The sequence below is a fragment of the Podarcis pityusensis genome (assembly GCF_964106645.2).
Source record: "Podarcis pityusensis genome assembly, chromosome: Z".
NCBI lineage: Eukaryota > Metazoa > Chordata > Lepidosauria > Squamata > Lacertidae > Podarcis > Podarcis pityusensis.
Window position 1 is genome coordinate 31,793,846 of NC_138044.1, and position 18,342 is coordinate 31,812,187.

The following is an 18,342-nucleotide window of genomic DNA, read 5'->3' on the forward strand; positions in this document are numbered from 1 at the left end:
GTGAGGGCAGCCATAACCCATAAAGCGTGAGCTCAGGTACTCAGCAGCCCCTCTGCCTGAGTGATAATCTCTGGCATCCTGATACCTGAGTGCCAGACAGGTAATAATAATAATAATATTTTTTTATTTATACCCCGTCCTCCCCACGGCTAACAACAAATATAAATTACAATAAAATGTAATAGAAAAGAGTTAATTAAAATACAACTTAAAATACAGCCTCATTTTAGTGTAGCCCATAAATCAAGACCATAAAGGGAGGAAACATCAGATATTCACCCGAGCCAGCTATTCATGCTGGTCCTACATGGGAAATTTCCATGCGAAATCCCATATATGGGATCAGAGTGAGTCCATGCCGAAGGCCAGGCAAAACAGCTCCGTCTTGCAGGTAGCCATTCCAGAAACAATAGCAAACCCAGATCAAGACAAAAGGCTGTGATTAACTTAGCTGGGGAAAAGGGACATCTCTTGTGTTTGGTGGAGGTCAAGGTAAGGGAGGGGCAAGCCCTGATGCTCAAGTTTCTGTCGCCAGACCCTTCCAACACGTGATGTATTTGTGATATATGCATGATGTAATTTTAGGGGTGTTGTGGGTATCTTTGTAAAACTGATAAAAGTGGGAGCCACTCTTTGTTCTCTGCTTCTTCCCCATTCTCCCATGTGGTGGGTGGAAGTCCTGTTGCAACAGTTATTTGAATGAAGACCAGGCCTATTGGCTGCTGTTTTGCTCCTATATTCCTGGCTGGTGTCTTTGTTTGGTAATCCAAGTGAGCCCAAGGATTTTCCTATAACAAACATGTGCATCAAGGCAACTTACAAACATTTAAAACAGCTAGAAAGAGTTTTTAAAAACAGTAGAAGTAAAAGGTAATGGTAAAGGACCCCTGGACGGTTAAGTTCAGTCAAGGGTGACTATGGGGTGCAGCACTCATCTTCCTTTTCAGGCCGCTTTCTGGGTCATGTGGCCAGCATGCCTGGAGGCTTTTTGATTTTATAGTAGACTAATATTTTAAAAAATTATTTGCCGTTTAAGCCTTATGGCATGCAAGTGGTGTTAAAACGTAGTATAAGTCATAGCTGTCAACTTTTCCCTTTTCTTGCGAGGAATCCTATTCGGAATAAGGGAATTTCCTTTAGATAAAGGGAAACATTGACAGATATGGTGTGATTACTTTGCTTCTCCACATCTGATCACTATGTGTTGCTGGATGGTTTGGATTTCCAGGCTGTAATGGGAGAATAAATGCTCAGTTGGAAGAAGTCTCTTGATTTGCTGTTTCTTTTTCATCCAGATGTCCCACCCTAATATGTTGGTCTATCATTTTCAAAATCAAACATCTTTATTAGGACACCTTTATGAGGACTGGCCGAAATACCATAAAAAATGTGTGGAAGCGTGAGAGATTTCCAGAAATTTTCATAATACTAGATATGCCTGGCAGGTGTAATTTGCCCACGTGCTCAACACACAATCCTGGTTACACACCTAGGATCACCCCCCCCCCCCCATTATCCACTTGGCCAAGCCGCCTGAGCCTTGTTTCCACGAGATCCCCACTTTCTGTACAGCCCTGCACCTCCCCCAGCGGGGTTTTATTGCCATCTGGCTCGTGCAAAACCTGCTGGGTGCCGCTGGGTAATTTACAAAAAAAACCGCCTCTGCCTCTTGGACTCCAGCTCCCACCTTCCCTGGCTCGCTGGCTGGGGGCTGCTGGGAGTTGGAGTCCCTTCATAGCCTGAACTCCGGCTCTGTTTAAAAACCCGCCTCTCGGAGGGGAGGGGGACTGAAGGCACCTAGCCTCTCTAGGGCTTTCCTGCCCTCTATGGTGCACCCGCCCGCCCCGCCCACCAGCTCCCTGCTCACCCAATCGCCGCTCGGTCTCTCTTTTCCCGCGCGCCGCGCCGCGCTGCTTGTCGGGACAGGGAGCGGAAGTGGGCGAGGGGATCCCTTTTTCGCTGGCGGGAGGCGAGGTGCGCGCGTGTCTCAGAGGCAGCGCGTGGCGAGGGCAAGATGGCGGACGGTCCAGGTGGGTGCGCGGCGTGCGCTCGGGGTCAGGGCTGTCTTCTCCGGACCTGAGGCGAGCTTCGGGCGTGGATCTGACCTTTTCGGGTGCCCTCCATGCGGGCGCAGTGGGGCCTCCTGTAACCTGAGAAGGGATCGCGCTTCTTTCGGGTCGCGGAGAGGATCGCCTCCGGGGAAGAACGGGAATCAACTGCTTTTTTTTTTAAGGGGGGGGAAATGGGGGCGTAGGAAGAGTTGCTGAAGTTCACAGATTTAGCGGAGGGTAGTGTTTAGCTTTCTCAGCCCTGTCCTGAGTCCGATCGTGGCGAAGCACGTGGCTACTTGTACAGTGTTTAGAAACGACTCTGCATGCTCGGATGTAGTGGGGTTTTGGGGGGGTGGGGGTGAGCGATTCCACAAAGCGAGATTGGCCCTCGCCTCCGTCTTTCTTTTTGGGGAGGAGGCTGTTGGGGAAACTTTGCCGCCGGGTAAGGGTGCATGGGACAAAACCCGTTTTTACTCCATGGTGCAGCCAAGTCTGAACATGCTCCTTTAAGTCCTCATATTCCTTCAATTTCCACTTCCCTTCTTGTTATGTTAATAAATCTCTGTATGTTGGCCAACCTCCTTAAGTGATGATGCTTCAATAGGGGATAGCCACCATGGGGTTTTGGGTTCTAATAAATATTTATATTTTCCACACTCTTTCATCAGTGATTTTTTAATTATGTGATTATAGAACCCTTTATGTACTTTACCTTTTCCATACCAAAGATATGCATGCCAACCAAATCTGTTATCATGTCCCTCCAACTCTGTTGTTTCCTCCTTCTCTAACTCCTGTCTCCGCTCGTGCGCCTCCGTCTTTCTTTTTGGGGAGGAGGGTGTTGGGGAAACTTTGCCGCCAGGTAAGGGTGCATGGGGCAAAAACCGCATTTTGCCGTGGATGTCCGCATCTCAGCGCCGGTGGGGCGAGGGAGAGGTTGCTGTTCTCCCACCTTGGAGCCGATCGTAACGTGTTCAATGTTTCACAATGTTTCCTTGGGGGGGGGGCAAATTCGCAGGAACTATCGATATTCCATGGCTGCAGGAAAAATTGCATTTCGAGGAAACGGGCTATTGCTTTCCAGTTTGCCCACTTAAGGCACTAATGCGCTTGCCCACGTGGGTGGCTTGTATGAGCATTGACTGCAGCCAATTTATCCCATGCAACTGTTTCCTCCAGTACCTCTCTTGCAGGTTTCTTTGGTCACCCACAGCACGCTCTTGGTTTCTCATAGGTTGGAGTGCTTGTTATTTGCAGCACCTGGCAACGATTCTCTTGCAAACCTAGAATAATGGTGTTAACTGTAATAGCGCCATATATAAGGAATCTTGTACTGTACTGTAAACTCTTACAACCGTTTTCATGCCAGGGCCCTATTCCTTTCTAGGTGCCATGTGCCAGTGGTAGGTGGGGCCAGAGGCAAAAGGAGGCAAAGGATTAAATGCAAATTTGTACAGTAAGCTAGTTTCTTCACACTCTGCTCTATGCAGTGCAAGAAAGAAGCATGAGCCAAGTTCAAGAATGGGTTCCAGACAGGCAAAAGCACAAAGCAAGGCTGTGGGTTGGGGAGTATGTATGGCCTGGGAAGAGTTCAGAGAGCTAGATGGAGAGGCTGGAGGGTTGCATTTGGACTCCAGGTCATAAGTTTCCTATCTGATCTAAAATTTGAAATCAGATTACTAATTTTAGGTGGGTGAACAATGCCAAGTTTACTTCTAGTTCCATTTATTTGTAGTATTGTTTTTATTTTTTTGTCTTTCTGTAGGCTTTGTCTCTAAGAAGCACAAGAAAAAGAAAGAACAGAAATATCTGGTAGAGGAAGATGTTGCTGTGAGTTGCTTTGTGATATTGCTTAATTTCCATACTAGAATTCTATTTAGGGCAAGAACTTTTAAACCTCTCTGCACCCTTGTAGCCTACATGGTGCTTTGCAGATGTTGCTGGACCACAGTTCACACCATCTACTTCCTGGGAATATGCTGTTCCCAGGGGTGTGCAAACTTTCCCTCTCCTTTTCAGCACTGTAGTTATAACTTTGGCTGATAATTGATGAGGGCAATTGATTGTCTAGAGGCATGCATTCTGGGCAGGAGCTAATAGTGATAGCATTTCTCTCTTTGTAGAAGTCCCCTTATAGATAAAAATTGTTGCATGATGAGGAAAAACAGCAGCATGAAGAGTGCAGTTCTAGTTATTTGCTCTTTATGTCTAGACTAGAGAATATTCTTGATGAGTAAAGGAACATGGTGGCCAGCATTCTTCATTGGTGGTTATAGTTGCTAATTTGCCTATTTGATTGTTCCTAGGATATACAGTATTCTGAAGAATTCTTTATCAAGCCTGAATCCAGAGTGGCTCAACTGGACACATCACAATGGCCTTTACTTCTCAAGGTAAACAGAATTATGCAAATGAACTACATATTTAATTATTAGTGTTCTATATAAAGCTTACGATATAATTAAATTTAACTAAAGCAACTAATTTACAGTATAATTAACTCTCAAAATTCCATTTAATTTACTGGCAAAAAGAAATGTTGTGAAATTTTTGTGGCTGAGGGTTTTTTATCTTTTATATTTATCTTTATAAATATTAAGATTCTTAATTGATAATCATATTTCACCTTTTTATGAATCTCTATGTTTATGGATTGGGACAAGTCTTTCTTCTCTGATTCTTTTAAGTTCTTAACTAATAATTTGGTCTTGTTTTTATTAAGTTTAAATCCTGCCACCTGCCCAAATTCTTGGATCTTTTCTATAACTTTAAGGAGAGAATTATTGGGTCTTCTACTGTAATTACTAAATCATCAGCAAATGCTTTCAGTTTAAATTCATTTTTACCTGTTTTTATTCCTACAACATCTTTATCAGCTCTTATATTCCTTGCTAATACCTCTGGGACCATAACGAACAGAAGCGGTGATAGGGGGCAACCATGTCTGGTTCCCTTTTGTATTGTATATTGATTTGTTATCACCTGAATAAAAATCAACAGCATTATGGTCTGAGTAAACAGCTTGGACTCCCCTTATCAGTTTTTCTCCAAAATTCATTTCTTCAAGAATTTTTTTCATGAAATCCCATGAGACGTTATCAAATGCTTTTTCCACATTTATAAACATTAAGGCAGTTTGTTTTTCATTTCTTAATTCAAGAAATTCTATTATATTTAAGATACTCCTGATGTTATCTTTAATTTGTCTGGTAAAAACCCTGTTCGATCTTGATGAATATATTCTTGCAGGACTTTTTTCATTCTATTAGCTAATATGTATGCAAAAAAATTATAATCATTGTTTAATAATGAAATAGGTCTATAATTTTTTACTAGGGTTAAATCCAAATCTTGCTTTGGAATTCATGTTATATATGTTTCTTTCCATGTCTCTGAGATTTCACCTGATCTTAAGATCTAATTCATGGTGTCTTTTATGGGAATCACAAGCTGTTCACCCAATTTTTTATAATACTTTGCTGAGAGTACACTCAGTCCTGGAGATTTACTTGTTTTTGCTTAGTTTATTGCTTCTGACACTTCCTGCACTGTTATTTGGTTTTGTAAAAGTCTGAGTTTTTCTTCTTTTATTTTTGGTAAGTTACTGTTTTTTAAATATTGATTTATCATAAGTAGGTAAAATATGTAACAAAGGCTTCTCTTATTTCCTTTTTGTCTGTAAATTTTCCCTTCAACTTCAATAATAATAATAATAATTTATTATTTATACCCCGCCCATCTGCCTGGGCTTCCCCAGCCACTCTGGGCGGCTTCCAAAAGAATATTAAAATACTGTGATACATCAAACATTAAAAGCTTCCCTATTTATATATATATTTGTTCATTTTTCCTCATTTGCCATGCCAGCAGTTTTCCTGACTTATTGGCATATTCAAAATGTTTCTGCTTCACTCTCTTAATTTTCCACACTATTTCTTCATTAATAATAATTGAATATTGTATTTGTAATAATTTGATTGCTTTTTTAACTGATTCTTTCTTTGGTTTTTTAACTAATTCTTTTTCTAATATTGCACCCAAAATTTCTCTTTTCCTTTTTTTCCTTTTAATTTCTTTTGAGTTGCATTTTGTTGGACAAACAGTCCCCTCATCATTGCCTTACTAGCATCCCACACTACATGCTGCCTGGTAACCAGATTCAAATCAAAATAGTCTCCCAGAACCTTTTTTGCTTTTTCCAAAAACATTTTATCATCTAATATGTCTTCATTCAATCTCCATCTAAAGGAGGATTGATTTTCCTTTTTGAGAGCAAATCTTAACCAGTTATATGATTTTTAATCAGCCGAGCAACTTGTTTTATATCAAATAGTTCCAATGAGTTTTAAGACATTGAGATTTGGCTCCAACCTAAGAACTCCACAGCATTAATTGTTCATTAATTCTTGCTTGCTTTGGATTTTTGTAGAACTTTGACAAGCTGAATGTGAGGACAGCACACTACACACCCCTTCCTTCTGGTTGTAATCCCTTAAAAAGAGAGATTGCCGAATATGTAAGGTAAGGCGAGATAGAGCTTAAGAGTAGATTTCCCCCACATGGTGTTCCTTCTGTAATCTGGGGGAGGTGGGTTAGTTATTAAACACTTGGGAAAGGCACAAATGAAGCTTAGATGAACACAAGTTTTGGATGGGGCTCCACTGCCCACTTTAACTCTTCCAGGATTTTCTCTAGAGGTGACAACCATTACCGTCCTCCATGCACGTCGGCCGAGTGCACATAAGTGCAACTTGTTTTGACCCCGTTCTTCCCTTTCCAGGTTCAAAAGGATCTGCATGTTGGCAATTGCACACCATTTGGACGCGCCTGAAATGATTGCCACCTGTATAGTGACTTGCATACATTGGCCCTTACATATTGCTTTGTATCACAGCTGCAGAGTTTGGGGTGCTGGATATTCTGTTGACCCTACTATATGTTTTGGAGGGTTTTTTATTCTTACTTAATACCTGCCAGTTACCGTAGTTTCTTTGTTCTATCCATGAATGCTTTTGTTTGGCACAATGTCTCTTAACTTTTACTGTGCCATGTAATTCATAATCTAAAAATTGTTAGTCACAAACTGTTTGCTAGTTAGCAAACTGGGAGGAGGGTAGGTAAAAAAGAGTTGAGGCTGTGTTACTACAACTGTATGCCAAAAAAAAGTGGCATAAATATCAAGCACAAAATTAGCACCACAATTCAGTATTGCCATGGACACTGTATCCTGCTTGAAATCCCTAGTTGCTGGTAATGCTAATCTCAAAATTTAGGTTATTAATATGTCTTGTTTTAAGGTAGATTTGGGTCCTAGTTCAGGTTTGTTCTTTGAAGAGCAAGCAGAGTCCACACCTATATAGATTATTGTTAACAGTCCCTGTGGTTCTCTTCCAGGACGGGCTTCATCAATCTGGACAAACCTTCTAACCCTTCTTCCCACGAAGTGGTTGCCTGGATCCGCCGCATCCTACGTGTTGAGAAGACAGGGCATAGTGGCACATTGGACCCCAAAGTGACTGGGTGCCTGATTGTATGCATTGAGCGAGCAACACGCTTGGTCAAGTCTCAACAGAGTGCAGGTATACCATCTGCTTTGTCTCTTTATCAAGCCTAGAAGTGTATTGCTAGACATAGAAACAGCACAATCACCGGTATGGTGAAAAAAGTAAATTAAAGTGGCCTCTCCTGACTACTCTTCTGTCGTCTTCCAGGCAAAGAGTATGTGGGAATCGTTCGGCTGCACAATGCAATCGAGAGTGAGGTTCAGCTGTCAAGGGTAAGTCTCTGCTAGGCAGGAAAATTTGAGGTGTGTGTGTGTGTGTGTGTAGTCATGAACATCAGTGTGAATGATGGCAGTAGAAACTTTTCCCAAATTAAATTTAGCTGTAGGGGTTATGATAAGACCAACTATTTCTTCACATGGATATCTGGGTAGCATGCAACAGGCATGAATATTGTTTAAAATGCCACAATAAATCACTGTTAAAATAATCACAAACAAAAATTAGATGCAAAAACAAATCAGAGTAAGTTTCAATTTTCAAGAGTAATTGACTGTTTCTTCAGACCAAAAGTGGCAGCACAAAGCAAATTGCCACTTGTTTCACTTTCTGCTGGGTAGATACATTTCTAGGAACCACAGGTATGCTGTTCTGGGTTCCATGATGGAAAAAAGGCAGGATATAAATATTTGAAAATGAACACATACTTTTTTGGCTTATAATCTTTGGAATGTTTCTCTTTGTTGTGAATCAGCTCAAATTGCCAGTCTCAGTCTATCCTGTTTGTTATGGGAAGCATACTTTGGACTGTAGTTCTGTGTCCCTTGAAAACTGTTAAGATGTATGGGAAGGGCAGAGTGATGATGCTGTTTTATCCATTCTCTGAGTGGTGCTGTTCTATCCTTCCTGCAACATCAGGATTCCTGTTCTAGGTTCTTGGTGCTGTGTAGCTTCCAGCTGCCTGCAGCGTAGACATAGAGCAAGCAGAACTGAGGCTCCTTTTATTTGGGCCTTGGTTTTCTAAGATTAATGACAGCTCTGACTGCCTATAGCCGCATGGTATTGAAGCCACCCTTGTCATTACTAGAGATGCCTGGGGGTGGGGGACAACAACAACAAATATTGATTTAGTGGTCTCTATGATCTGGGAGCAGGTTCATAGCCACTTTAAAGAAGTTGAGCTGCCTGCATGGTGGTGGTTTCTTCAAAGATCAATTGGAATTTCCCAGGAACATTGTGTGCATACTTGTGAAGCAGAGTGTACCATTGCTCAGCACTGCAGGTAGCAATTGGAGTTCATTTTGTTCTTTGGTAACCTTGGTGACTAATGATCAAGCTAGTTGATGAGTACAGCTCCCTGCTTGCCTTGATTTAGCCAGATGTTTTGCCAACTCATGGTTTTGCATTACCATAACCTTAAGACCACATCGTACCAAACCAAAGTTAAATTTACTTGGTGAATGCAATTGATAAAATAGAGCTTGGTGTGTTTGGGGAAAACACCTGAAATTTCGTCCTTCCTTGCATGTGTCAATCATGTATTACCACAAGGGCACAAGTATTTTAAAGTGGTATCTGATCTGCTTCCTTCTGCAGGCAATAGAAACACTGACTGGTGCCCTCTTCCAGCGGCCCCCACTCATTGCTGCAGTGAAGAGGCAACTGAGAGTCCGAACAATCTATGAGAGCAAATTGGTAGAATATGATCCAGAAAGAAGATTGGGTAATGAAACTGTTTTGTATGAGGTCTGCAGTATCACTGGTGGAGGAAGAGGGGAGCGGGGGCAGTGCACCGCCCCCGGCAGCGTTATTCCAGTGGGGTGCCATCGCCCCCACCTGCTCTCCGCCCCCCGGTACCGGAACATGAAGCTCCACCACTGTGCAGTATGACTGGTTTTCCTTTAATGCACTCCTTGAAGAGCTGTGGTTGGGAACCAGGGACACTCCAGATACTGTTGGACTATAGTTCTCTTCATCCCCCACCATTAGCCATGCTAGCTGCTGCTGATTGAAGAGTGCACCAGCATCTGAAGGGCCACAAGTTAATGTGCCTTAAATCATGAGCTTATGCTCAAATCACATCTGCAAAGCAGAAGCTGAGCTTTGAGAAATTGAAAAAGTGATCCCTCCCCCCCCCCCCACACATGGAGACCCTTTCTAGGTTACTTCCTAAGCCTCTCCAGCCTTTCTTCTCTCATTTTTTATACACTGCTCTGGGTGACTAGATCACTTCCTTGACCAGTTTGAAGTCTTGTGTTTTCTTAGGATGTTTAAAGCGTGGGTGGCTAACTTGTGGTCCTCCAGTTGTTCCTGAACTACAGTTCCCAATAGCCGCAGCCAGCATGGTTGATGTTCAGGTACAATGGGAGTTGTAACGCAGCAACATCTGGAAGGCCATAGGTTAGCAACCCCTGGTTGGAGGTGTTTTCTGAGCCAAATGATGTAAAACAGATCGCATAGCACACAGTGCAAAGATGACTTACATCTATCACCCAATACTGATGGCTCATGGATGCTTTCTGCTTGAACTCTTTAAGTCAACAGAACTCCATAACTCACACATCTGCTTTGACTCTGCCCTGTTCTCAGGTATCTTCTGGGTGAGCTGTGAAGCTGGGACCTATATCCGGACATTGTGTGTGCACCTGGGCTTGTTGCTGGGAGTTGGAGGTCAGATGCAGGAGCTCCGGCGAGTGCGATCCGGGGTCATGGGAGAGAAGGTACGTTGCAGGGTATACGTCAGAGCACATGATTGTCACTACCCAAAGTGTTGAGTTCAGTACAGGGCTAACTCCCCTGTTCTGGTAATTAAACTTTGGGACAGTGAGTAGTTGGGAGATGTCAAAGGCAGGAAGCTTTGTTTCTGCCACTTCTCTACCCCAACCCACAAAAATTACCCATGGCCCCTATGAGACTAATTACACAGAATCCATTATTGACTGTTCGTTACAGGTGAATAAAACTAGTGTTTCTGGAACTTTGATAACTTGATGTTTGCTGTGCCCATGTCAGCTCCGCAGAAACTTGGCTTCCAACTCATATTCAGTCCTCTTGTGTAGTTCTGCTCTCTGCAGTTCTCTAGAGTGGGGAACAAACAACCGCTCAGTAGTCCAAACCTTTCCCTGCATGTGATTTCTACAGAGTTCTGCAGAGCAGGCTAGCGTTGCTGATGACATCTTCCACATGGGGAAAGAGCTTTAGGCTATGTGAAGAGAATGCTGTAGAATTTATGAATGGTCAAACTTAAATAGCTGTATGGAATTGCACAGGAGAGGCATTAATGCTGTCTTTCCCAATCTGGTGTCTTCAATGCATATATTAGACTGCAGCTCTCATCATCCCTGACCATTCCTTGTTGGCTGGGGCTGGTGAGAATTTTAGCCAAAAACATAGGAAGAGCACCAAGATGAGGCGGTTGCTTTAACTTGTGGCTCTTCACTATTCACTCTTTTGTTTTTGTCTGTGCTAACACTTGCCTTTGTGTGTGTACCCCAATTCCCAGTGTGTTCAGGACATGAAGCTTGTACATGGAACTATCTTCTTTTCTCCCAGCCCTTTTGCCTTAGGCAGTGGCCTGCATGCTGGGAGGAGCTATGGCTCAGTGATGGTTCTAGCTCAAATGCTTGGCATCTGCAGATAGTGCAGGATCAGATTGTAGTGATGGAAACTAAGAGACTAAGAGTTGCTGCCCAGCAGAGTAGCAGTAGTTGGGATGGATGGTAAAAAAACACACCCTGGCTTTTGTGTATTCCCAGTTATATAATATATTGGGGTGGTTTCTCCTTCTAGGACCACATGGTGACTATGCATGATGTGCTGGATGCCCAATGGCAATATGACAACAACAAGGACGAGACGTACCTCAGGAGGGTGATCTTCCCCCTGGAGAAGCTGCTGACATCCCACAAGCGACTGGTTATGAAGGACAGCGCGGTGAGTTTCCGGGACTTACAGCCAAGGCACCACAGTCCATCGATACTGCTTTAACAATGTCACTTTTTTGTCAGACTGTCTCTTAGAAGAGGCATTCCTTGTTTTCTTAGATTGCTGCCTTCTAAGATGATGTTTCACTGTCTGCAGAAGTACTTTTATTTTAAGAATTTTCAGAAAAGGATGCAGCCTGACTGCTTTAGTCCTAATTTCTGCTTCCAGGGCTGTTTAAAGGTGGGAGGGGTGGGGGCAGGTACCTTAAGGGAGTGAATGCCACTGTTGGTGGTTACAGTATTGATGGTGCAGGATGCTGTCCGGTATGGAGCTTTTCTTACCACCACGCCATGCAAGCCTCTTGGTGAGGAGGTGTAATTTTTGTGGGTGTAACTCCAAAGACTTGGGAGTACATGGATTGAAAACTGAAAAACAGAATTTTACAGTGATAGCTGTTGGTTGAAGCATGATAATTTTTACTATTTTCTGCTCAGGTGAACGCCATTTGCTATGGTGCAAAGATCATGCTTCCTGGCCTGTTGCGGTATGAAGATGGCATCGAACTCAATCAGGAAATAGTTGTTATCACCACAAAAGGAGAGGCCATCTGCACAGGTGAGAACTGGCAGCTAGGCACTTGCCTTCTTAGGTTCTGTTCCAGGGCCATGCATTCTGCATGGCATCCATGGCCCCTGGGCATCCACGATTGTGGGGCCAAAATGGCACTCCTGATTACACATGTTTTGTGCTTTGTGTAAAGGAAGTGGGTTGTAGGAGGAGGAGGCATTCTGAGCTCAGACCTTGGCTGCCTAGCCCAGTAATGTTTGTTCCAGCTAGCAACACAGATTCCAGCATATCCAGCAGAGGTTTCTCTCCCCAGGCCTGCTGGCCTTTTATCAGGCTCCATTGGCGGGTGATTATGGATCAACACTTCATTGTGGAGTGCATGCAGTTTCCTTCTTCCAGTACTGGAATGGGTGGCAGTGACAATTTGCCTATTTGACATGACACTACAGTGCCATCTAGTGGCAAATCAAAACATAGTTTTCTTACTGTAATTCTTTTGATCTAGTACATCTCCTATTATGCACTGCTTTGGGTTCGGTACTTTCAGTAGGAAGGTGCTCATGAAATGAAATAAAAATTGAATGGGCAGCATTACATATTTTGTTGGAGAGAAGATGCTTGTTCAACTCCACACTCTAGCTTTGAAAAATGGTCCTGCAAATGTGACCTCAGATTATGGACACCTGCCTTGGATTGGGCAAAAGCAAAGTGTCTTGGTGAGTGAGACTCTGAAACAGTGGGAACAACTATGCAGCTTAGCTCTCTCCCACTGAGAAATGAGGCCCATCTTTCCTGCTGACTCCCAAAGTGTGTTTGGAACTACATAGTAATTTTGCAAATTGCCTTCCCCTTTTAAACAGCTTTCTTCAACTTCCCCACCTGCCTGCACTTGCTCAGGGCCACATGTGAAGTGATGATGAAGTTTATCCATTCTCTGAGTGTTGCTGCTCTGCCCTTCCTGCCACATCTTGATTCCTGTTCTTGGGTCTTGGTGTTGAGTGGCCTCCAGGCACCTTTAAGCCTTCCAGTGTTCTACTGGGGGGCATGGGGATGCTTGGCTGGCTGCTGGCAGGGCCTGGGTGGAACAAGCAGGGTCAGAGACCTTTATGGGGCTCTGACTCAACCAGGAAGAATGAAACTGTCTGATCACATAGTGCTCTGGTGTGCCTTTTCCAAACAAAAAAAAATCTGAGTGCAAGAATGTGGGGAAATGGCATTAAAATACCCTTGTGGGTGGGTGTTAACCTGTGTCCTGCTTACACACTTCATGTGCATGTGTTTCTCACACCAAAAACATACATTCTGCTTTCTAGAGGGATAACCTCTTTAAGTGGTAAATAGGGGTGCTACAGGGCATGTTGTTGTAACTTTTGCTCTGGTGGGTTACAGCAAGAGCATGTGTTGGGCAAAGCCAGGTTCTGTACTGTGTCATTCCTTAGGGTGCTCAACCTGTACTCTTCTTCCTGCAGCTATTGCCTTGATGACAACTGCAGTGATCTCTACTTGTGACCATGGAGTTGTAGCAAAAATCAAGCGTGTGATCATGGAAAGAGACACGTACCCTCGCAAGTGGGGACTTGGCCCAAAAGTGAGTATTGAGATGGCACTGTGCCATTTGGCTGTACAGGGGAGCAGATTCAGAAGAGCAGCTTGATACTTGCTCTTGGAGCAACAGAATTTTCAGGGAACTAGGTGCATCCTCCCACTGGGCGTATGTTCGAACTGTTTGCTTGGTGCCTCAGCTTTGTATCAAATTGTACATACTTGGCTGCACTTTCAAAGATCTTGGCCGCACCTTGCTACCACAGAAACGGGTAGAATCTCTGGTCACTTGAAATGGTTGCTTTTGCTGTTGGTGAGCCAAATGATGTTAAAGTAGATGTCAAGAGCACTCTGTGCAAAGATGACCCAGATCTATCACCCAAGACTGATGGCTCTGTTAGGGGCAGGACATAAGGGGTGTTGGGTCCTCAAGTCCCATAAGAGCAAGAGAGATTTGTTTTATTGCTGCTTGTGACCTTGAGGGTTATGGAAATGGCAGCAATAAGAAAGCATATGCCCTTGCCTTGTGGCATGTGTCTCCTCTGCTTATTTCCCCATAGGCTTCTCAGAAGAAGATGATGATCAAGCAAGGCCTGTTGGACACACATGGCAAGCCCAATGAGAAAACTCCCCAGGCCTGGAAGACAGATTATGTGGATTATAATAGGTAATGTTTGCAGCTCCCATTGCCTTAAGTATGGGGGGGGGGTAAGGTGTGCTGGTTTGGGGTGTACAAAGTGCATTGTGCTAGAAAAGGCAGGGCAGGGGTTGCTATTTCCTTGGGGTGGGGGAAGCAGGCAGTTATCCCTTTCTAGCCTCCTTTCTATGGCTCTAGAGGGAGTCAGCCTGCGAAATGAAATAAGGAAAACTGCAGCTTGCCCCCCATGCATTTTGGGTGTGTTTACCAGCTTTCCGAACATCACCAACACCAATGTTCCAATTCTAGTATAAAAAGTTAGGCGGAACAGGATAGAATTGTACATAATGCACCAGGTGGCTGAAAGATGCAAATAAAGCTCCTGTTTTCCTCCCAGGGTTGCTGGAAAGGAAAAGGTAAAAGAGGAAGTCGCCCAAGAGGAGCCAGAAAGACCACCAAAGGTTGGTTTGCTGCAGGACTGCATTCCAGCATTTTATTTTTATTTGGGCAGTGTCTGTTAGAGCCTACATTTTAGTATTGTTTTGAATGTGTGGGGGTTTTTTTGGAGGGTGGCATTGAGAAGACAGCAGGTAAAGATCTCCAGAATAGCTGTGGGTGATCATTAAAAGTGGTGTGATCATTAAAAGTTTGCTGCCACCTGTAGCTGCCAGCAGTACTGGTGACCGGCATTCACATTGAAGCTTGGTCAAATTCAAACTGTTTTGTGTGGCAAGGGAGGTTTGAAAAACCTGCCAAGACTCTTGGAGGGTGGGTGCAAATATTTTTGCCACCTCTCTTCCTTTCTACTTGACCATATAGATAGGTAACAGGCTGATCTCTAGTCTTATTAAAAGTTTGCCCAGCACCCCTCCAGTTCTGCCCAGGTTACCACCTAGTCTTTGTCAAGGGAGGAGATGTTGTGCTGGGTGAGCAGCCTTATTTCATCCTCTCACAGCTAACAGTACAATCAAAACCCTAAAGTAGTGCACTTTGCTCCTTGCTCTGCAGGTAACTGCATGTGAATGGCTTGAAATCCCTGACTTTATCTCTTGTTGACACATGCAGGTGCCAAACATGAGCTCCTTTGCAATGCTCCCATAGAGCAGCCTGTATAGTAGTACCCTGTCCTTGGCTGAAGCCTGTGTCTTGTTTCCCACTCAGCGGAAGCGGGAGATTGAAAGTGATGGGGAACCCGGTGCAGCAGCCTCCTCTCCCCCAGCCTCTCCAGAGCTGCAAGCAGAAATGAAGAAAGCGAAGAAGAAAAAGAAAGAGAAGAGGAAGTCGGAGCTTTCTGAGAGTGGCAGGGAGCTAAGCGAAATGGTAGGTAGGCCTTGTGTAACCCACTGTGCTTGTGTGCCAAGGAATCAGGTGGTATATGCACACTTAAAAGAAAAATCGATTTGTACACATATGTGCATGACAATTGCTGTGAACAGCTCAGCATTTATCTTGCATTTAGGAAGAATCTCACTTTCAGTTGTGGCTTTCTGATAACTCGTGGATGCAGTAGCTTCTAGTTATGTAGTTTGCATGTGTCTCTTGATTCCTTTGGGGTGAGGGACAAGGATAGGTTGAATGATAGAAGGAGAAAGTGAGGGGGAGCCCTCTGCAAGCAATGAATTCAGTTTCTTGCAACCCATTGTGTGGGGTGACAAAGGCAATGATTCTTTTCACTTTTGACCCGTCGCCATTCTTACAGTTGCCCAACTCCTGCGCGACCTACTCCCAGCAGGAAAAAAACACTCATCCCCAATACCAGAGAGGTAGCCAAAAAACAGAGTGGCTCTTCTGAACTCTCGTTGTTTCTCCTCTCAGGGCAGTAACACAAGTGTGAAGAAGAAAAAGAAGAAAAAGAAGCAAGAAGAAACTGAGAGCTCAGAGTAACCAGCAAGAACCATCCAGAGCAGGCAGCCTGGGCCAGCATAAGAAAGAGTCTGAAGGCCTTAATGAAAGTGCAGACTGGATCATTGAGCAGAGACTTGACCTGATTGCTGTGCAAATTAATGTACTTTTGTGGGGGGGGGGGCAGCATGACAAGCTCCCTCTGTCCTGTTCTAAGGATAGCTGGAGGAATTGGAGGCCACAAAGCCACCCAGGCCTTGGTGACTGTGAGGAGTTGCCCTGAGCTTGTGAGACTCCTTTTCTGGGGGTAACACAAGGCAGCCCTTGATTTTGGCACTAGTAGCAGAGTCTTCCTTTGCCCCTCCTGTCTTCATCCTTTGTTTTTCCCTCTGCTTGAATGTGCAGGAGCTGCTGAATGGCAGCACCAGCTTGTCTATGGGTGGGAGTGAAAAGGGGTTTTGTTGTGAGTGGTCAGATGCTTCACTTTAAAAATAATGCTTTTGTATTGACCTCCGTGTGCTTACTTTGACTCTCTTAATGAGCCAGAATCCAAACGTTTTCCCTCAGGGTACCATACGGCCTCCTGTTGCTTTTTAAAGCAGATACTGATTGGGGGGGGGGGGGAGGAGAGATCACACCTAAAAGTCTTGGAAGACTTGCTTCTGGTCCTTGCAAGCTCACATTCTCCTTGGTCCCAGATGTCTTTCATTCAGCAAAATTGTCTTGCTTCCTAATCTGTTTGGGGCTAGTTGAAAAGTGATGCTGAAGCAGAGCAATAGTCCAGATCAGTGTTTTATTCCACATGCAGTTTTTATAGGGGATCAAGCCTTCCGTCCAGCTTTTTGACTGGGCTGAGAAAACGATTGGAAGTCTGTACCCCTGTCCCTGTGCTCACATGCACATGAGGTCAAGGGACCTCTGCATGTGGCTGTCGCATTTGGGGGCAGATGCTGTGGTCTATTCCCACCCCTGTTTTCCTTTTATTTCCCCCCCCCCCACCCATTTTTAGCCAGAGTACCAAAGTTGATTTTAAAAGGAGGGATGGTTCTTAATTTTTTATTAAATTACAAAATTACAAAACTCTTACTTTTGGTTTCTTGTGGTGGTGGAAGCTTCTACAGAAGGTGGGAGGAGAGTCGGGCCAGTTCTATCTTGACTTCTTTGTTATGCTTGCGGTTAACTGCTCCAGCCGTTCTTCATGTTGCTTTTTCACAAGCGGTGGGGGTTCCACGCACAGTGCAACCATTTAAAAGAAATTATATGTTGACTTTGCCACAGTCCAATGGTGAAGTGACATAGGCAAAACCTTGAAGGAGAAGCAGTAGTGATGTGTTAAAAGGGTAAAGGACCCCTGGACAGTGAAAGGCGACAAGGGGTGCGGCGCTCATCCCTTGGCTTTCAGGCCAAGGGAGCCGGCATTTGTCTGCAGACAGCTTTCCATGTCAGGGCCAGTGTGACTTAACTGCTTCTGGCACAACGGAACACCATGACAGAAACCAGAGCGCACAGAAACGCTGTTTACCTTCCCACCGCAGCAGTACCTATTTAATTTACTTGCACTGGCGTGCTTTCAAACTGCTAGGGATAGAGCAGTGGGAGCTCACCCCGTCGCGGGCATTCAAACTGCCGAGCTTCTGATCGGCAAGCCCAAGAGGGTGGCACTGTGATCTAGTATTATATTAGGCAGGTGTTTCTTCATCCCAAGGGTGGTATTCTGTTGTGGAAAACCTGGGGCGGGGAGCACATGTCGGTGGTGGGTAGAGCCAGATGCCAGCATGAATAGAACAATTGTCTTCTGCTGCTTACCTTTTGGGGCAGTAGGTTACATTCTGACTATTCAGAAACCACACACTACCCTCCTTCCAAACAAGCAACAGGCATTAGTCCACTTCAGTGACACATTCATTGGGCTGCCGAAAGCATTCAAGAAGGGTGTGCCTGGGAAGTCCTCAGAAACCAAATAAGAGGCCTTGAAGGACTATGTGATGGTCCTGAGATTCTCCAACTGTTGTAGAAGGCTGGGGCTTAGCAGGTGCAGCATGTAGAGCTGGGAGGTGCACTTTTGAAAATGGAATATGCCTTCTCCAAATTTTACACTACTACCATGACGCCCACTACAAGGTTCCCAAGGCAGGATTTGCCAGGCTTGCTTTGAGGTCCTGCTGCCTAAATATTTGGATGCCAGCTCATGCCACCACATCTTTGGATCTGAGTCAGGGGGTGGTCTAGAAAGAGCTTGATGCTAAGGGAAATTGCTGTATTGTTTTGTTTGGGCCAC

The 18,342-nt window shown here is 44.4% G+C and overlaps 1 protein-coding gene across 1 annotated transcript; it reads left to right on the forward strand.

The window, feature by feature from the left end:
- Positions 1–1,906: 1,906 nt before the first annotated feature.
- On the forward strand, positions 1,907–16,574 carry DKC1 (dyskerin pseudouridine synthase 1). The gene is made up of 15 exons (XM_080990261.1): positions 1,907–2,030; positions 3,817–3,881; positions 4,358–4,444; positions 6,481–6,572; positions 7,446–7,630; positions 7,763–7,827; positions 9,149–9,275; positions 10,142–10,272; positions 11,342–11,485; positions 11,971–12,091; positions 13,513–13,631; positions 14,146–14,252; positions 14,620–14,683; positions 15,384–15,542; positions 16,038–16,574. The coding sequence occupies exons 1-15, from the start codon at positions 2,015–2,017 to the stop codon at positions 16,104–16,106; spliced, it is 1,551 nt and encodes a 516-aa protein (XP_080846387.1). The 5' UTR covers positions 1,907–2,014; the 3' UTR covers positions 16,107–16,574.
- Positions 16,575–18,342: the final 1,768 nt, after the last annotated feature.